The sequence below is a fragment of the Hipposideros armiger genome, unplaced genomic scaffold (assembly GCF_001890085.2).
Source record: "Hipposideros armiger isolate ML-2016 unplaced genomic scaffold, ASM189008v1 scaffold_1289, whole genome shotgun sequence".
Classification (NCBI taxonomy): Eukaryota; Metazoa; Chordata; class Mammalia; order Chiroptera; family Hipposideridae; genus Hipposideros; species Hipposideros armiger.
In genome coordinates this window covers 309,200-327,108 of record NW_017732639.1, presented here as the reverse complement: position 1 = coordinate 327,108, position 17,909 = coordinate 309,200, and the positions used below count along the sequence as shown (strand labels likewise).

General features: G+C 42.2%; 1 protein-coding gene across 1 annotated transcript; it reads left to right on the top strand.

Annotated features, from left to right (window-relative positions):
- The first annotated feature begins 1,366 nt into the window (after positions 1–1,366).
- On the top strand, positions 1,367–17,540 carry OVCH2 (ovochymase 2). Its single transcript, XM_019633366.1, has 16 exons — positions 1,367–1,454; positions 3,532–3,635; positions 5,212–5,303; positions 6,786–6,958; positions 7,306–7,401; positions 7,646–7,797; positions 8,449–8,638; positions 9,811–9,834; positions 11,553–11,643; positions 11,767–11,891; positions 12,632–12,772; positions 13,135–13,265; positions 15,379–15,472; positions 16,005–16,136; positions 17,298–17,402; positions 17,530–17,540. Exons 1-16 carry the CDS (start codon positions 1,367–1,369, stop codon positions 17,538–17,540), a joined length of 1,749 nt encoding a protein of 582 aa, XP_019488911.1.
- The last annotated feature ends 369 nt before the right edge of the window (positions 17,541–17,909 follow it).

The following is a 17,909-nucleotide window of genomic DNA, read 5'->3' as shown; positions in this document are numbered from 1 at the left end:
GCCGTTGCCGGCGACTCACGACAGCCCAGCTCCAGGTTGAGCTGTTGTTCAGCATCTTAGCTGTAGAAGGCAGTGTCACTGGCCCTCATATATGGGATCCGAACCGGGGCCCTCTGGCATCCCAAGCCAGCTCTTAACCAACGCGCCACTCGGCCGGCCCTCTAGGAAGTTATTGATAATATATAATAGAAACGTCAAGATCACTTGTCAAAGAAAGACTGAGATTTTGATTATAGCTTAGACTTTAATTGATTACCTCTTAAGGCTGAAACCAATTTCCATACCAACCGCCCAAATTTTTCAGCTCCAGAGTTAAAGCAGTTGTGGATAAAGCCTCAAATGGGGCTTTGAGCGTCCTTCTTTACATAAGGATGCAGTCTTGACTGTTTCTTAAATTAGCAGTTCTCACAAATGTTAGGTTTCAAAACTTATTTGTTTTGCATTTATATTATTTGTATGTGTTGTGTTTCTATAGATTTATTTTGTACAATGACAAAAGTTGCCATAATGAAGTTAGGGGCTTCTGGTTTGACATTCGCTGTTTTGGGCAGGTAATGTGTAAAAGCTGACATAGAAATTTCATATTCCTATGTGGTCATAGATAGCACTGGCCAATCCATAGGTGTTTCTCTTATACTGACCATGTGCCAAGAACTCAGCCAGGGAAGAGGAAGGCTTACACATAATCAGAGCCACCTCGCCAAGCCACATCATTTACCAGGTGTAGAAGCAAAGGGGATTTAATGTTTGCCTTCTATAAATACAAAAAATAGAATGCAGATTCACAAATGTCTCAATGTACAGTATCCTAAATGACTAACAGCATGACTTCCTGAGTGTGCTACCAAATTACCTTTCCTCTCCTCTCCTCTAACACATGGTTATAACTGTTCCTTTACATTAGGAAAACAAGAGAAAGTAAAATGTTTTAGCATATTCTGATGGGTTGCTTAAAACAAACATATAGAAAAGTCTATTCTTGCAAACAAGAACAACTTGGATATTCAATCTTCTTGAAGAAGGTGGTAACTTATACTAAGAAGCAAGTAATGTCTTCAAATGAAAACCTTAGACACAAACTACTTGGCTAGCCAGATACACTATGGGAAGCAATGGATTGATGTGGGAGTAATGGGGCATATAATATTGCTTGTTCAAGATGATGTTTTTGTAGTTGACTCCCACATCTTGCAAACATCTTTGCAAGAAACCACATTCAGAAACATCATATGGACATGGCTGAATGCCTCAAGTCTTGGTTAATTAATAACCTTCTTTTAAATTGGCTTATTGTTGGTCTCACAAGGCTTTCTGTTTTGGTTCTCTTTAGTCTCTTTAAAATTTCAAGGAAAAACTGAGTCTCAAAATGCCTATGAGCAAGAATAAGCTGATTTTATTACTTGGAATGATCTGTTTGGAACAAGGTAAATCTGCAACTCGTTCTCTTTCTGAAGGTAAGGTCCAAGCAAACTCTGTAATTAACCTTTATCTGAAGGAAGAACCTTTGCTAGCAATGGGCATCATAACTCCACTCCGTATTTCTTTGGGGAAACAGGAGAAGCAAATACATTTTGGAAATCTAATTGTTTCTCATGTAATTATTTTGGACTTTTCTCCTGAAATCAAAACTGAGTAAAACATTTATGGAATACAACTTGAACAAGTTGCACCAATGTGGAGAAAGCTGGGATTGCTTACTTGTTTGGACACATTATACAATCCTATCCTCTCTCATGGAATAAATTCTGGAAATCAGCATAAATTTGGAAGCATTAGTAATCTCCTGGAAAACTATCTTGCCGGGAAATATGAGGCATGTTCAGTGTAGTGTATTATAAATGGTCCTTTATTCCTGAAGCAACATAAGCTGAGAATGGTTCTTGGCAGGCTTCTCCACAGTCATTTTTGTGCCAGCCCTGAGAATCATCATGTTTTCTGTCTTTGCTACAATGAGTTCAAGAAATAGTAAGTTTTGTGTCTAAGGTATTTATGATTCATTCATCTGAAACAGTTAGAAAATAAGTTTTTGATCCAATGTTATGGCTGCACTGGGTTCAGAATCAAAAGGCTTAATGTTAAATCCATTAATTAGCTGTTGCATCTCTTTGATTCTTTGTTTTCTCATCTGTAAAGTGGGGATAATAGTGCTTGATTCACAGGCATAGAATGGGGGGTTATATGAGAAGTATTTAAAATAACTTTGTATATTTTAACATATTAATCTAAATAGCTGTGCTCTCAAGGATGTGTTCTCAAGAAAAACCATTTGTTCATCCATCCAACTTTTCTAAGTGCCTACTCTATGCTAGGAATTGTGCTAAACCTTGGAAATACAGAGATGAATAGGACATAGGTTTTTTTCCTCAAGTAGCTCATAATCCAATGAGGAAGACAGACAAATAATTTACTACCACAATATTGGCAAAAAACTATGAAAGGGGAGAAAAAGAGTACTACACAGTACAGAGGACAGACACTGTGAGGAAATCAAGGAAGGATTCTCAGTGAGATGCTCTCTAAGTCAAAGAATAAATATTAGATGAGTCAGCTAGGTAAAGAAGTGGGGTGATTACGAGGCAGGGCTTTCTAGGCTTTCCTAGAAAACATGTAGAGAAGAATGACCTGCAGTAGGGACAGAAGATGGACCATTCCAGAATTACGAGGCAGTTGTAAACACCTTTAATCTAACCCATCTCTTAGCTGAGAAGTCAAAGAAAACAAACAATAAAGACTGAGGATAAATAAGTAAATGCAACTTTTTCAGGGAGAAAGTCTTTTCCACAAAGCGTTCTTTGTTCCATTACTTGGCAACACTTCTATCCTAACACCAGTCTGGCTTGTGAATCAGGACACGGTCTTTTCTCCACTCCACTCTCCTTGAACAACCTGACACTTTCCACCCTCATCGAAAATTAAATCCAATATCTGACTGTGTGCCAGGCACCACAGACCATGGTCTCAGACTCAATCCCCTGGGTGAAGCAGAGGAGAAGATGTACACACAATTACAATCCAAGGCAGACTATCGCATATTCCATTCAATGAATTAATTGAGCGACTTCTATGCATCAGGAACTATGCTAGATATTATGGATATAGGTATTTCTAAAATTAAGTTCACAACTTTGAGGGGCCCACACTTTAGTTAGGATGAAAGGCACAGAAGTAACCATATGCATGTAATATATGTCACAGAAGTACAGGGTGCTGTGACAAGCCTGTAAGGGGCTAGATTGCTCAGAATCAAAAGGGGACTACACTCTTGCTAACTCAGTGGAGATCTAACTCTGAGGCCCTTAATCTTCATATCAGAAAAGTAGATCTTTTCATGATATGCATGTTCTATGTGACAAAAACTGAACAAGGCTTTGTAGTGCAAATCACAACAAATCCCACAATTCACTTAAAGCTGTTTTGTAATCTTTCTACAGATCCATGTCCTACAGTTTTTTCTTGCTCAGAAGAGTTTCCTGTATCCCTCAGTCTTAGGAGCTATCTAATCACTAAATTTTTGTCTTTTCTTTTTCCCAGCTCCCACTTGTGGGCAGAGTCGGGTGAAGGCACGGCCTTGGAATGACATTTTTAGTCGCATTGTTGGGGGAAACCAAGTGGAAAAGGGCTCTTACCCATGGCAAGTGAGTCTCAGAGAGCATTCTCTGGTGGGTGAACTAGGAGCTGTCTTGGGACTGGATCTCCCAGAATCACATGCTACTTTACTCATCAGTGCTCTCCATTCTGCCTACCTCATCACCAGACAGCGCCTGAGTGTATGTAAGGATTCAAGTCCCTCATGATGTGCACCAGTTGAGTTCCAGGGAAGGCATGTTTAGAATAGTTACAAAATTGGAAATACAACTTTTAACCCCTTAGACAAAAATCCCACTTCAAGAAGCTGAAAGACTTTTAAATTTGCAACTTAAAAAATAATTTTCTGATTCAATAAATATATTTAAAATATACTTATGTCATTATAGTTAAAGATGACCAGGGAAGTCCATGAGTCTACTTTATGTCTGAAGTGTAAGAGTTGTACCTATACCATAGGACCTCTCAGGGAATAATAAAAAGTACTGCCTTCTTAGTAGCTAATGTCCTCTGACTTCTGTCTCAATCTAATTTCCTGGTCCTCTCATGGCACAGAAATATCTTTGTGCCTCTGCCCCCAGCCTATGGTATTTACATATATCGTCTTTGAAAGTCTCCCAACTTTCTTCACCCTGAGAGCCATGTTGTATTCTTGCTGCTTAATTTTGCAAGAAGAAAAACAGCTCTTTATTTTTCCTTCTCTTGGCTCAGTCATATTAACTTTTAGGTGAGCAGATATTTGGTAATGGTTGGTTGACTGAGTTTGTGCTCAGTGGATTGATGAATGAATTAGTTGCTTACATGGTCAGTTGGTTGGCTAGTCAATGCAGAAGTCCATATTCAAATCACAGTCAGGGGTGATTCACTGACTTTCACTTATTTGCTCTTTATTCTATTCTTAGTCTCTTTTCTGTATTAGTTTTTCTAATGCTCGTTGAAAAATTTTTAGTGAAAAAGGTAACAATTCTAATAAATTGCTTCTTTTCTAATTCCAACAATGGAATTAAAAGTATTGACTTGTACCCTGTAAGTCATTTTAGAGTCAAATCAAATATCATTCATAGGATAAAACAAAGATAGAAAGTATATCACAGAGGTAGATTAAAAATAGGATTGAAGAAGTTGTAGAGGTCAAATAGTTAAGAGTATTAGGAAAATGTGGGTCCAGACTGTTTCTTGAAGAGGCTTGGAGGAATTGGAGCATGTGTTGAGAGACTCCCCACCTTGCCTTTCTCTCAAAACTGTTCATCTGGATTCTGCTATGTTATGCTTCTTTTTCTTTGTCTTCATTCACAGATATGGTTCATATTGTGAGACTGACAGGATGAGTCAACAGTACTATAAAAATAAATAAATACTAACATTTTTACTATCTACTGAAGCCTCATAGCCAATCATCTGAAACTAACTGCCTCTCCTGTGAAGCAGGGTCGGGCATGTTCAGGTTCCGGCACTGCTCCTTTTCTTCTGAGCTGTAGTGGGATGGGTTTTACTCCTTCACAGTCCATGAGTTCTGATATTTATGAAGACAATACCTGGGTCTATTTTTCAGAATATGCTCAGTCTCCAGGTTTTGGGGGATCCGCGGGCCTTAACTTGCTCTCATTTAAGGTCTTTGCAATTCAGGTGTCTCTGAAACGAAGGCAGAAGCATATCTGTGGTGGGACAATCATCTCTCCACAGTGGGTGATTACAGCTGCTCACTGCGTTGCAAACAGGTAGGGGAAGACCTAGCCCGTGGATAAAGGTATGATTACCCTACTTCTCCCTTGGAATCAGCAGCAATAACTCTTTAAAACAGGAACTGTGTGGTGTATGCTTCAGTGGGAGAACATCCTAATTGCATAACACAAATAGGGCTCAGTGATGCTGTCAGAGGGTGCTCGACTTGGTAGGAAACATACATTCCTTGCAGAAGTAGAACAGTTAACTATGAATGGAAGTTAAAAAATAATAATATCCAAGTAAGAAAAAAGTATCACAGAGATATATTTATGAAATTTCTCTCCTAGATTTCTTAAATTTCAGTGAAAACAAAATCATGCAGTTCATTGTGCATCCTAAGAAATGGATAAAAGAAACTAAAAGGAGGCCAGTAAAACATAAATAAGGCTCCCATATCTCCCTGGGAACTGACCCTGCCTCTATGAGCTTCAGTCTAACAACTTCCACCTTTTTATCCACACTTCGTGTGCTCCAAACGTTCTGTTGTCAGTGCTCTTGGTACTCACTAGGCTGCAATCGAGATCATGTCCCCATATTTGCCCTATTTCAAATCTGTAAACATCTGCTGGATTTTTACTTGGTGCTAAACACTAGTGGATACCAAAGATACAAAAATGAGTAAGACGTAATTCCTGTCCCCAGAGAGGTGAGTCTGAAGAACAGTCAACTGATAATTTCACTGCAATGTGGCAGGTAATTAGGCTAGAAAGTTGCTATGTATTAGGTTAGGTACCTAATATTGCCTAGAGCCAGGGAACTATACCAAGAGAAAATGATGCTATTCCCAATTTTTTATAAAATTATCTCTTGTGGGAATGAAGGGTCCCTAAAGATGGCAAGCTCAAAGCTCTTAATCCATCTCAATTCATCCCACCAAGTTCCTTTCAGATAACTGTGCTTCAGGAAGAAGGGGACTGGTCTTTCCAATGTCATGCCAGGTCTTTAAATTACAAACATAAAAAAGGTAAGAAGATCCCCACCTCCCATTGTTGTGATCAGTCAAGCTCTCTGGGACATCAGTTATGGTGCTATTATGTCTTTCACAATATACATTATGCGTTAGATTTCTGACATTAAAGCTGCATACTTAGCGGGAATCACAAATCATTCCCAAAGACTCTCACTGAGAGTGAGGCCAGGGCAACCACCTAGGGTCATTGAATATAGTCCATTATGGCTTTAGACTCCTGGTTTACAATGTATCTACATCTTCAGACATTTTACAAATAACATTGCAAAATATTCAATTTATTATATAATGGACTCCATGAGGCCACTCTTTACTACTCCCCCACTCAAATTGAGAACCTCTGCATTGTCACTAAGAGTTAGAATAATTCTCACTTTCTCTGTTCAGCAGCCTCATACCCCTCATCATTCATCTATATTATTTTAAAGAGGCCAGTTTATTAATCATTACAACTGTACTCAGAGGCTCGATGAAATCAATTCATTTTATGGCTTCCTCTTTATAGAAATATTGCATCAACTTTGAATGTTACGGCTGGAAAACATGACTTGAGCCATGTGGAGCCAGGAGAGCAAGCCCTCCCCATTGAAAGCATCATCGTACATCCATATTTCTCCACAAAGAAACCAATGGACTATGATATTGCTCTTTTGAAGATGGCTGGCACCTTCCATTTTGGTAAATATTTCAGGCTCATGCTGAATTATCTACCCCATGTTCTCCATAATTTCTGTTCCATGGCATATTCCCTACAGTGCATGTTATACCCAATGGTTTGGGGTCATTGACTTAGAGACAGGAATTCGGGTTGGAGGGTCCCCTACCTGAAACCATTTTTGCTTGTAGCTTTAGATACAGGATTAGGGCATAAAGCAGGGAGGTCTTTCTTTGTCTGACAAGTGATACGTGGAAATGCCAGGTAGAAGTATCACAACTCTTACAAGGTCTTGGGGGAACCACCTGGATGTCAACTGGTGAGTGGCTTCTGGTATCCTTTCCTCCATGCTCTGCCTTGCTTTTTTTAGGCCAGTTTGTGGGGCCCATGTGTCTTCCAGAGCCAGGGGAACGATTTAAGGCTGGATTGATTTGTACAACTGTAGGCTGGGGCCGCCTGACTGAAAGTAAGACTTTCTATGCCTCTACCCTTAATCAGATGTCAGGACTTTCTGGTGGGTAATCGGAAAATAGAACATTGAATCTGTTTTTAAAAAACGATAGTGTAAACATTCTTAAACATAGAGAATATCACACTGTACTTAGAAATTCAGGTCTTTCGAAAAGACACAAGCCTGAATGGGGCATCCTCATCAACTCAGAAAGAGTGAAGGAGGACCTGGCTCGGGCTCTCACCTCTGTGTTTTCTAGATGGCATCCTCCCACAAGTCTTGCAGGAAGTGAGTCTGCCCATTTTGACCCAGGAGGAGTGTGTGGCAGCTATGCTAAGTCTGAAGAAACCCATCAGTGGGCGGACCTTCCTGTGCACAGGCTTCCCAGACGGAGGGCGAGATGCGTGTCAGGTAGGAGGGCGCTTCCAGGCTGGCAAGTCCCAGGCAGGACTTCCCCCAGCTTTGTCATTAAGTGAGGGGCTGAAAGAAGGCTGTAGTTAAGACTAGGCTCTGGAAAGAGGGGTCAAAAGTGACAGGGGACGGTGAGTCAAAATAAAGGGACAGTTTACACAATCTGTCTATACCAGGGAGTGTGAATTTAGAGGAGGGCTTTCACTTTTTCCAAAACACCGAAAAACAGACAATGCAAATAATGAGCTCTGGGTTCCCCACCTCTGAAGAGTGGCTGGCTCTTTCCTACTTAGAGGTCTCCAGTTTATGTTAATGGGAACTTTACTTTCCCTCCATCCCTCTTGCTGATCAAGACCTGAGATCAGTTTTACTACTGGGCGAGACTTCTCCTTGTCTGTAGGATGGGGCAGGATAAAGATGAAAGGCTGGTGTTTGACGGAAGCCGAGGATGAGGAAGGAGGAGGTGGAACAATGAATGATAGGCTCCTATGTGAACTGTGCTTGCCTGTTGCCCCAGGTCCCTGAGTCCAAATTATTAGAAGTTAAGAAATGTCATTGATCCTAGTCTAGCATCTTTCCGAGGGGAAAGAGCGAGAACTGTGAGGCACAGGCGCTGACCATGATGGTAACTGAAGCTTTTTATATCCACAGGGAGATTCAGGAGGTTCCCTCATGTGCCGGAATAAGAAAGGGGGTTGGACTCTCGCCGGTGTGACTTCCTGGGGTTTGGGCTGTGGTCGAGGCTGGAGAAACAATGTGCAGAAAGATGATCAAGGATCCCCTGGGATATTCACAGATCTTAGCAAAATGCTTCCCTGGATCCACAAACACATCCACATTGGTAATAAAGCCAGCACATAAGGTCAAGAAGCTAGGGCCAGAGAGAACATCAGAGTGTAGGCGAGTCAGGACACTGAGTAGGCAGGCTCTGCTTCCATTCTTAGGGTAGCACATAAGGATTGTGATATTTACTATGTCTAAAACAAGAGTAAAACATGGTATGTGGTACAGCATAAAATATTCAATGAAACATGAATGTATCCTTCCTAGACTTTGTTAAATTTCCCTTTAATTGAAACTATCTCAGCTGATGATGTTTTCACCACTTACTTCTCAACTGTGCTAGCAAGATTCAGCAAGCTATAGCATAGATCAGTAGCTATCAACCCGGGGAAATTTTGCCACACATCCCCTCCTCCCACCCCCCCTGGAACACAATGTCTGGAGATATTTTTTGGCTGTCAAGACCTGGGGAGGAGGGTGCCACTAGCATCTAGTGGGTAGGGCCATGGATGCTGCTAAGCCTTCTACAATGCACAGGACAGCATGTAGGACAGCCCCCACAACAAAGAATGATGCAGCCCAAAATGTTAGTAATGCCACGCTTGAGAAGGCCTGGCATAGAGCCAGGTACCCTGTCTGAAAAGGCCTGAGTCTATGTACACCCTTCTACTAGACTGACCAGTGAGTTAACTGCAACTTCATTTCTGCCTCCAAATAAAGTTTGTTTTCTTAAATGGTGGCTTCCAGCCCCACTAGGCTTCTGTTCTTCCCCAAAGGGGTTAATTCAAATTAGTAAGAACGTGGATTTATTTTCAAGTGTATGGTTCAGTGGCAGGTATCTGAGGCCCTCAGTGCAACTTGTAGTATCCCAGCAATTCTTCTGTGGTTGTGGGTGAGTCATCTTCATCTTCAGCCTCCCTTCTCATATAAACAGAGACGGGTAAATCAGATGTCCTCTTTCTTGCTCTGTGTAGCTTCCAAGCTAATCATAGCCTGTTACTTAATTCACCCATTATGAACTTTATTGAAAGACAGTGAAATCATCTCCTTAAAACACCAAGGTTCTCTCCTGCTTTGTCAATTTATCCCTGCTTTTCTTTCCACAGATTAGATTTTTTTTTTTAGCTGCATACTGACTTAAAAATCTCTGCACTTTTGAGCCAGGAAGATTCTCACTTCTTGAAATGCCGTCCACAAAGCTTAAATCCTATCTGTCTTTTTCTTTCTCAGGGAAGCGGAGAAAGAGCTCAAAAGGTGGGTATTTCTCCAGCCTTCTCCCCCTGAAGCGTGAATTAACACCTAGCATTTCTGAATACTGGTTCCCTTTATAATCAAGTCTTCCTCTGCAAGAGCTGTCCTCACTCACTAGGTACAAAACCACCACTGGAGCGCCCGAGCCATTCCCTGCCAGTCAGAGCAGTCCCTCACCCAGCTGGAGCCCCCAAGTCCCTCCCATTTCATATCTTGTCAATCCAGAGCTCCATCTCAATTCAGCAAACATTTGCCAAATCCTTGCTTTAGATTACAGACTGAAGGGAGGAGGGTGAGGTGGTACAGATGAGGTCAATATGCTACACACCTTGTCCTGAAAGAGTCCTTACTTATCCAGGGAACTCTCCCTGGTGTTACACTGCAAGTCTGCAATGAATTCCCTGTGACTTTGGGAAGCTCCTTTCTACCTCAGTTTCCTCATCCATAAAGAAGAGTTTGGACTAGATGGTCTTTAAGGCATCTTTAGCTCAAATCTTCAGTGGTTCTTTGAGTAGAACTACCTACAGAGAGCAATGTAAAAACAGAGTACCCTGAGAGCTCAGGAGTGGGCAGCTACTTAAAGCATAAAAAAAATAAATAAATAAATAAAGACAGGGGAGGCACAGACATCTTTTAAGCTGAACCTTAAAGGACAAAGAATGAGTAGGATTTTGTGAGGTGGGAATGGGATACAGGTAAAGAAAGACAATCCAGCTCAAGGAATCATCCTTATCAAAGCAGAGATACTAAAGGATGGAGACAGGAAAACGTGGGTTGTAAGAGAGACCAGTAAGTCAGTCAAAGCAGCTGAAGTGTAGGATATGCGATGCGGTTTTAGGAGGGAGATAATTTGAGATCAAATTATGGAAATTTTGAATGTCACTCAAAAAAGTTTGGACTTTACTGAGTAATAGGAAGTTGATTAATTAAATAAGTAGATTAGAGCTATACTTTACTGGGATAAGAGCAACACATAGGGGCTAGATTGGAGGGGAAAACAATTCAAGGTGGATTTGAGGTTATGCATTAGTTCAAGATAAATAAATAAATAAATAAATAAATAAATAAATAAATAAATAAATAAATAAAAGCAAGCTTGACCTAGAGCAATGGCCAGAGAATGAAAAGGAGGGAGCAGAAACAAGAAGAATTGGACTTAGTAGTCACTTGGATGAAGGGAGGTGAAGGAGAGGGAGGAATCAAGGACGATACCTAAGTTTTGAGCATGAGACTAAGAAAGGGGCAGGTAAAAGTAACCAAACCAGAGGCAAAAGCACTTTTGCACACCCAAAGACATTTTGTTTGTAGCACGTTAAGTTTCAGGGGAGATATCTAGGAGATGGTTGAAATATCAGGACTGAAGTTGAGAAAAGTAGAGATGATAGTTGAACATGAAGATATGAGTGAAACTGGTCAGAGGGCTCTGTAGAGAGAAATGAAAACTAAAGACAGAACTTGGGAACTACCTGTATTTACAGAATGAAGTTATGGGATCAGAGAAAGGAGAAGAAATCATAGATGCTCAAGGTTAAGCAGGATCTAAAAGGAACAATAATGAATAAAGCATCCAGAAGCCAAGGCAGAAAAAGATTTCGTGAAAAAAGGAAGCGTACATAATGAAGAACAAGGCGGTTCCAGCATCTGTAGACTCCGGAGAGCCAGGGCTGTTGTGACTGGCCATCCCTGCCAGCCTGAGTCTTGTGGCTTTCTCTCCCTCCCAGCCTCATGCAGTGAGGAGGACTATGTGGCCAGCGAGTCTGAGGGGCAGCTGCACTTCCCAGAAAGCCCCGACCTATATTATGACAGCAAGCAGTGAGTAGCCCCCTCTGCCACTTCTACCCCGACTCCCACCTCTAGTCTGACTGTATCCATTCATTGGACTGTGACAGCCGCTTTCTGCCTAGAATAACACCCTCTCAATGTATGTGCCTGCAGACTGTGTGTCTGGACCCTGTTGGTACCAGAGGAAATGCATGTGTCACTCAGTTTTTCCCAGTTGGATGCAGAGTCTTGTCACCACAATTCCCTGTCCATGTATTCTTTAGAAGACAGACTAATTGGTGAGTGGATCTGCACATTGTCAGATGGACACCAGTGCTGGGCAGGCTTAGTGGGACCTGGTTACAACATGTCTGGCACTGAGGCATCTGTAAACATTTCCTGTCTCCAATTTTTGATACTCAGAAATGACAGTGGAAAAGAACTGAATCTGAGCCTGTGTGATGGCTGTAAGCCACAGTGCATTTCATCTGCTCCATCTGCTTCCCATGGAGCCAGGCTTCTTACACGCATTTGCCAGGCCTGGAGCCCATCAGGAGTATTACATAGACAAAACGCAGCACCTCTCAGGGCCTCCAGACAGCATGCTGCTTTTCTGAACATGACAACGGCATTGACCTGCCTCATTCAGCTAAGAAGGAAAATACCAATGGAGACTCATAAGTAGGAGACAAAGGTTATTTGTATCAGAAACAGAAATGGAGGGGAGTTTCTGTGGCTCTTAACTGGAGGTGATTTTGCCTCCCAGGAGACACGTGGCAACGTCTTAAAAGCTTTTATGTTTGTCATAGCTGGAGGGAGTGTGACTGGCATCTAGTGGATAGCTGCCAGGGATGCTGCAAGACATCCTACAATGTGCAGGACAGCCTGAACACAAAGAACATTCCAGTTCAAAATGTCAGTAGTGCCACGGTTAAGAAACCTGGTTTAGATAATACATTATCATGACAAGTTCAGGTCTCCTACGTTTTTAATGGGTGCTGTTTCTAGACTCTAAACAAAGAATCTTTTTATGTTGCAGGGAGATTCTGTGGAGAAAGCCTTGCTTCATCGGTTCTTGTTGGCGCCAACGCTTTAAAGCTGAAGTTCACCTCTGATGCCACAGATTATGCCGCTGGGTTTAATCTCACCTATAAAGCTCTTAAGCCAAACTACCTTCCCGGTAAAACCATTTAATTTTTATCACACGCCCCCCAGGCCTTTTGTAGAAGCTGAGGCCCCACAGGAATTAGGTGAGAGGCAGGCAGCTCCCTCCCAAGGGCCCTTTGGCTCCAGTGGAGAGGCGCACAGGCCAGTGAGATGCGGGGTGCAGGCACTCCTTCTGGGGTCCTGCGTACTGCACACCACGTGAACTGAGAGGACCTAATACTAGAGTCTGAAGATACAGCACACAGAGCTCTTTCTCCTTGTTGACTCTGACTGAAGATTCAGTTCATGCATCATCTGTGGGAGGCAGGAGGTTCAAAGGGGGCTTGTCTTTGTTGGGCCGATGCCATTGTGTGGCTGTCTTCCCTTGTGTTTCAGATTCAGGCTGCAGTTCCTTAACTGTCCTTTTTGAAGAAGGCCTCATACAGAGTCGTCACTATCCTGAAAGCTACAGTGACATGGCCGACTGTAACTGGGTTTTCCAAGCCCCCGAGCATTACCTAATTAAGGTACTGACTCTGGTTACTCTTACTTTGCTATGGCATCTCCATCAAACAGCTAACATAAGCACCACTAGGGCAGAGGTTTTTATCTGACATAGTCACTGCTGTATCCCTAGAACTTGGTACGTGGCACACAAGGCTCTCAATAAACACTTGCTGAAGAACAGGCCAGCCTATTTCCCCCTGTAATGACCCACACTTCCCACCAGATGGCAGTTGTGCGCTTTACTTTTTTGATGAAGCGCTGCCTTAATCCTTGTGCCTGGTAACTGTTCGGTCAGTCTCTAATTCCTTCTAGAAACAAGCATTTCTTCCTGATTAATTAAACTGCTAACACAAAACTTGGTAAGCAAGGGCTAAGAAAAGCCAGTGACAATAAGGCCCAAATCATCAAGCCTCGAACGCAGAGGGGACAGTGCAGGCAGGGGACCCAGTGCAGAACCAGTTCAGGGACTCTCAGATGTGACAGTCATAACATGTACCGGGAGGTGTGGTGCAAGGCAGGCAAGGCTGAGGTTAAGGTATGGAGAGCTTTGAATGTCAGGATACAGAGTTTACTCAGCATTCAATTACAAGTGTTTGTGGCCATTTGTTTGCCTGTTCATTAAACTCTAGTGAGCCATCTGCAGAGAGATGCCTCCAGATAGTTAGGGTGAGACAGCAGTCAGAGTGAGGTTGGAACTAGGCATTTATTTAGAAGTCTTTCTCTTCAAATAATAATTAAAAGCAAGACACTATATGAAGGAGAGAAAGTAGGGTAGAAAATAAAGGGGGAAGAGTAAGGGTGGATAAGGCTTCCAAGTTCTCCTATGTTCAAGAGGCAAAGAGAGATCCGAGACACAGGAGGAGAACCACTCTGGTGTGGTGTTATGACAGTTCAGAGAATGGAGTCTTTAATTTAAAAAACCAACAAAATAAACAAAAAGGTGTGGCCAATACTTTGGATTTCCCACACAAAGTTAGAGTTTAAAGAGGGGGAAGACTGAGCATTCGTTGTCCAGTCCCCACCTCATGACCCAATAAAAAGGGTGAATAATTGGATCGGACAATGGAGCAATAGAGAGGAGGTGGCGGGAGGGGTGTCTGAAATATAAGTTAAGTCAGATGTTAGGAATAGAAACAAGATCACATAGGCTTCATGAATAAGTGGGAGAAGACACAGAGGAAGCAAGCATAGATCATTTCTAAAGGCTTCTGAAATCCAAACAGAACCAAGGCAGAAATTTCAGGAGGACATAGAATTAAGAGAAGATACGTTACTAGTGATGGAGGATAAAAGTTTTAAGTATGAGTTTTTTTCTGGAAGGAGGATGAAGACAAATTAAGTTGAAAATCTCAACATGCCAAAGCTAGAAGTAATTTAAAAACATCTATTCAGTGAATGTACACGGAATGCTGTGCAATCAGTGAAATGATGCTCTCAAGCCCTGCCAGTGACAGCATCCTCCTGCAGGCCTCATCCAAGAGAGCAATTTGGAAATTGGTCTTGCAAGTCATAACTATGTGCACACCATTGACTCAGAGCAAAAACAGGCCTATTTCTAGAATATATCCAAGTGAGGGTGCAAGAAATGTTTGAATGAATCCTGCTTCTGACCCGGCTCCTCGTCCCATGCCTTTATTGACTGTTAACGACCATTTGCCTCCACTTTTGTCCTATCCCTCCCTGCTGTCCTGTGTCTTCGGCTGAGTGCTCAGGCTCCACTGAATCTCCGTCATCTGTGTGTTTGAAATATAAACTCCTACTTTATCAGACCTATCTCCTGCTGCTCTTCTCTTCAGACTCAACTGGCCAGGGCATTCAAACTGCTCAAATATTGTTCTTTGCTTTTTCTTAGCTCCTCCCAGGAGGCACCTAGGGAGCTCAAACATTTGCGTATTTTCCCACCCTTACATTCAGACTGTATTTGGTAGCTTAGATGTTTCAGCAGGTTTGGCAGCCTGTGGTATAGCATCTTTTCCTAAGTAACTTAACCCAATCAGGAATGCCCTACTAACTTTCCCATCTAACATCACACTCCGGACGGAGCAAGCTGACCAATCCAAATTTGTCTGCTTAATTAAAACCAGGTAATTCATTTCTATTACTTACTCTGGATGTAATGTTGAGTCTTCTCAGCTTTCCTTTCAGAATCTGGAAATAGAAGAAAGTGGAGACTGCACTTCCGACTATGTGACAGTGCACAGGGATGCAGAAAGGAAGAAGGAAATAGGTTTGTGTTCCCCTGGAGCTCGCCTTCTCTGGTTTGCATTTGGACCTAGTCCTTTTTGGGAATCCTTTTTGGGAATAAAAGGGATCTGGCTCAATGTTCCTTCATTCCCTGCACCACCTCCATCCCTCCCTATGTATGCTCTCATCACCATACCTTCTCCTACATCAGGGACAGAAAGAAAAATAAGGAGAATCAAAGGACCATTTGAACAGAAAATATGGAAGGCCCCGCATGAACTAGGGGTCAGAAAGGAAAAGTGCCATTGAAATATGCCCTGTGGCTACAACTAATTCCTTTAGCGGCATTCCCAGGAGGAGTGTTTGGGAGATTAAACAGAATTGAAATGTTGATGGAGTTATATACATATTAAAAAGAAGCAAACTGTCTTTCTATTTTGAGAACAAATTGTGATATCCACCAGAAAAGTTAATTTCCTAACAATTACCTGAAGGACAATTTTTTTCTTTTATCCAATATTACACCTATTTGCTGGGTCCTTGACCATGTCTTTCCTGGGCTGGGCTTGAACCAGCTCGGCTGTGTGGCTTTGGCGCCCCTGCCCCAGTACTGAGCTCCTCCGGTATAATGCTCATCAGCTTTCAGTCGGATGAAAATGTGACCTTCAGAGGCTTTCAGGCTACAGTCTCCTTCATTCATGAAAAAGGTAAGAAGGAAGAGGCACCAACTCCTTGGGTCCCAATTCTTATCCTCATAATGTGGTAATGGAGGACAGCCTTTAGAGCCTACATAGATCCAGTCGATTCTCATTATTTACATCAGTTCTGTTCTATAAAGTCTCCACGACCACTGAATTAGTGAACAGTGAACCCTGTCCCTAGTGGGGTACAGTGATAGGTGCCTATGAGCCTCTGGTTTTATGTATGTTTCTGCTGAAAGTCATCTTATGTAATATATATTGTTGATTCATTAACATTGCACTCACAGCCAACACCACTATAACTCATACCTGAACAAAGCCTATCTATCACAGGTATTTTCTCCACACAGACATCATAGCCTCCGTGTACTTGGGCACACTAGATGGTACTTCAGCACTATGTTTAGGGCCATTTTAAACAGCGAAGTCACCAACAAACAACACAAAAATGCAAACAAAACAAAACAAAAAAACAACCCAACCCGTGGCACTAAACAGACCATGGAAAGGATACCCGTTTATAGTAGGAAAGCTGAAAGGAGAAGGCAGAGCATCACCTTGTTAGGCCTCAGCAATGGCACACGTGCATCAGGTCACTCAAAGTTTTCACAAATGTCCATGAATGACCGTGCAAGCACCATGAGTACTAGTTTTGAGTTACAAATCAACGTTAGCGAGTAGGTGAATGTGCAAATTCAGAATCCGCAAGGAACGAGGGTCAACTGTATGTCTGAATCTTGGCCTATGCTTACTAGATGTATGATCTAAGAGTCTTCAGTCTTACAATGTGTGAATAATACATGCCTAGTGAGAATACAGTGAGGATTAAATCAGATAAGGTATGCTTGGCCATGAGCAAGTGTGCGACACCTAACAGGGGCTCTGAAATGTGAAATATCTTCACCAACTCCTAGTCCCTAGACGCCTGAACTACACAGCTTCCTTCCAAGCCCTCACACTCATGAGCAGTTTGTCCAAACTCCACAAAGCCAGTTATCGGCTTGGCTTCTCAAGTTGTTCATTCTTGTTAGGTGGTAAGCAGCTAGTGACGGCAAAGCCAGGTTATAGTTAAAATACCCATAGAGTCCAGTTGACCGAGATGTCCAAGAATTCTACTAAGTATTTTCTGATAAGTCTCAAGTACTGGCCTTGCTTGTGTGATCGGAGCAACTGTATTATGCTTACACCCAGATTTAAACATCTCCAGGCCAGAGGATGAGTCAGTGTTTCTGGATACATGGAATGTCCTACCTGATGAACTCAACGCTTCTGGTAAGCTGTTTTGGGGAATGCCAAGAGATTCACACAGAGTGTATCAGCTAGGGTTCAACCAGAGAGTCCCAAAAAGATATGTTGGAGTCCTAACCTCCAGTACCCCAGCATGTGACCTTATTTGCAGATTGTCTTTAGAGAGGTAATCAAGTTAAAATGAAGTCATTAGTATGAGCCCTAATCCAATATAACTGGTGTCCTCATAAAAGGGGAAATTTGGATGCAGAGAGAGGCACGCACAGAGGGAGAACATCATATGTACGTGAAGGGAGAGATTGGGGTGATGCATCCTCTACAAGACAAGAAACACCAAAGTCTGCCTGCAAACCACCAGAAGCTCGGGGAGAGGCATGGAACACAATCTCCCTCACAGCCCTCAGAAGGAATCAACCTACCAACTCCTTGACCTTGAACTTCCAGCCTCCAAAACTATGACACAATAAATGTCTGTTCTTCTGACACCCAGTTTGTGATATTTCGTTATGGCAGGTCTAACAAGCTAATACA

Coding starts and splice junctions, on each gene's coding strand:
- OVCH2 (XM_019633366.1), top strand. CDS start 1,367: ATGCCTATGAGCAAGAATAAGCTGATTTTATTACTTGGAATGATCTGT. Junction 3,636..5,211: donor AGGGCTCTTACCCATGGCAA/GTGAGTCTCAGA, acceptor TTTGCAATTCAG/GTGTCTCTGAAACGAAGGCA. Junction 6,959..7,305: donor GGCTGGCACCTTCCATTTTG/GTAAATATTTCA, acceptor TGCTTTTTTTAG/GCCAGTTTGTGGGGCCCATG.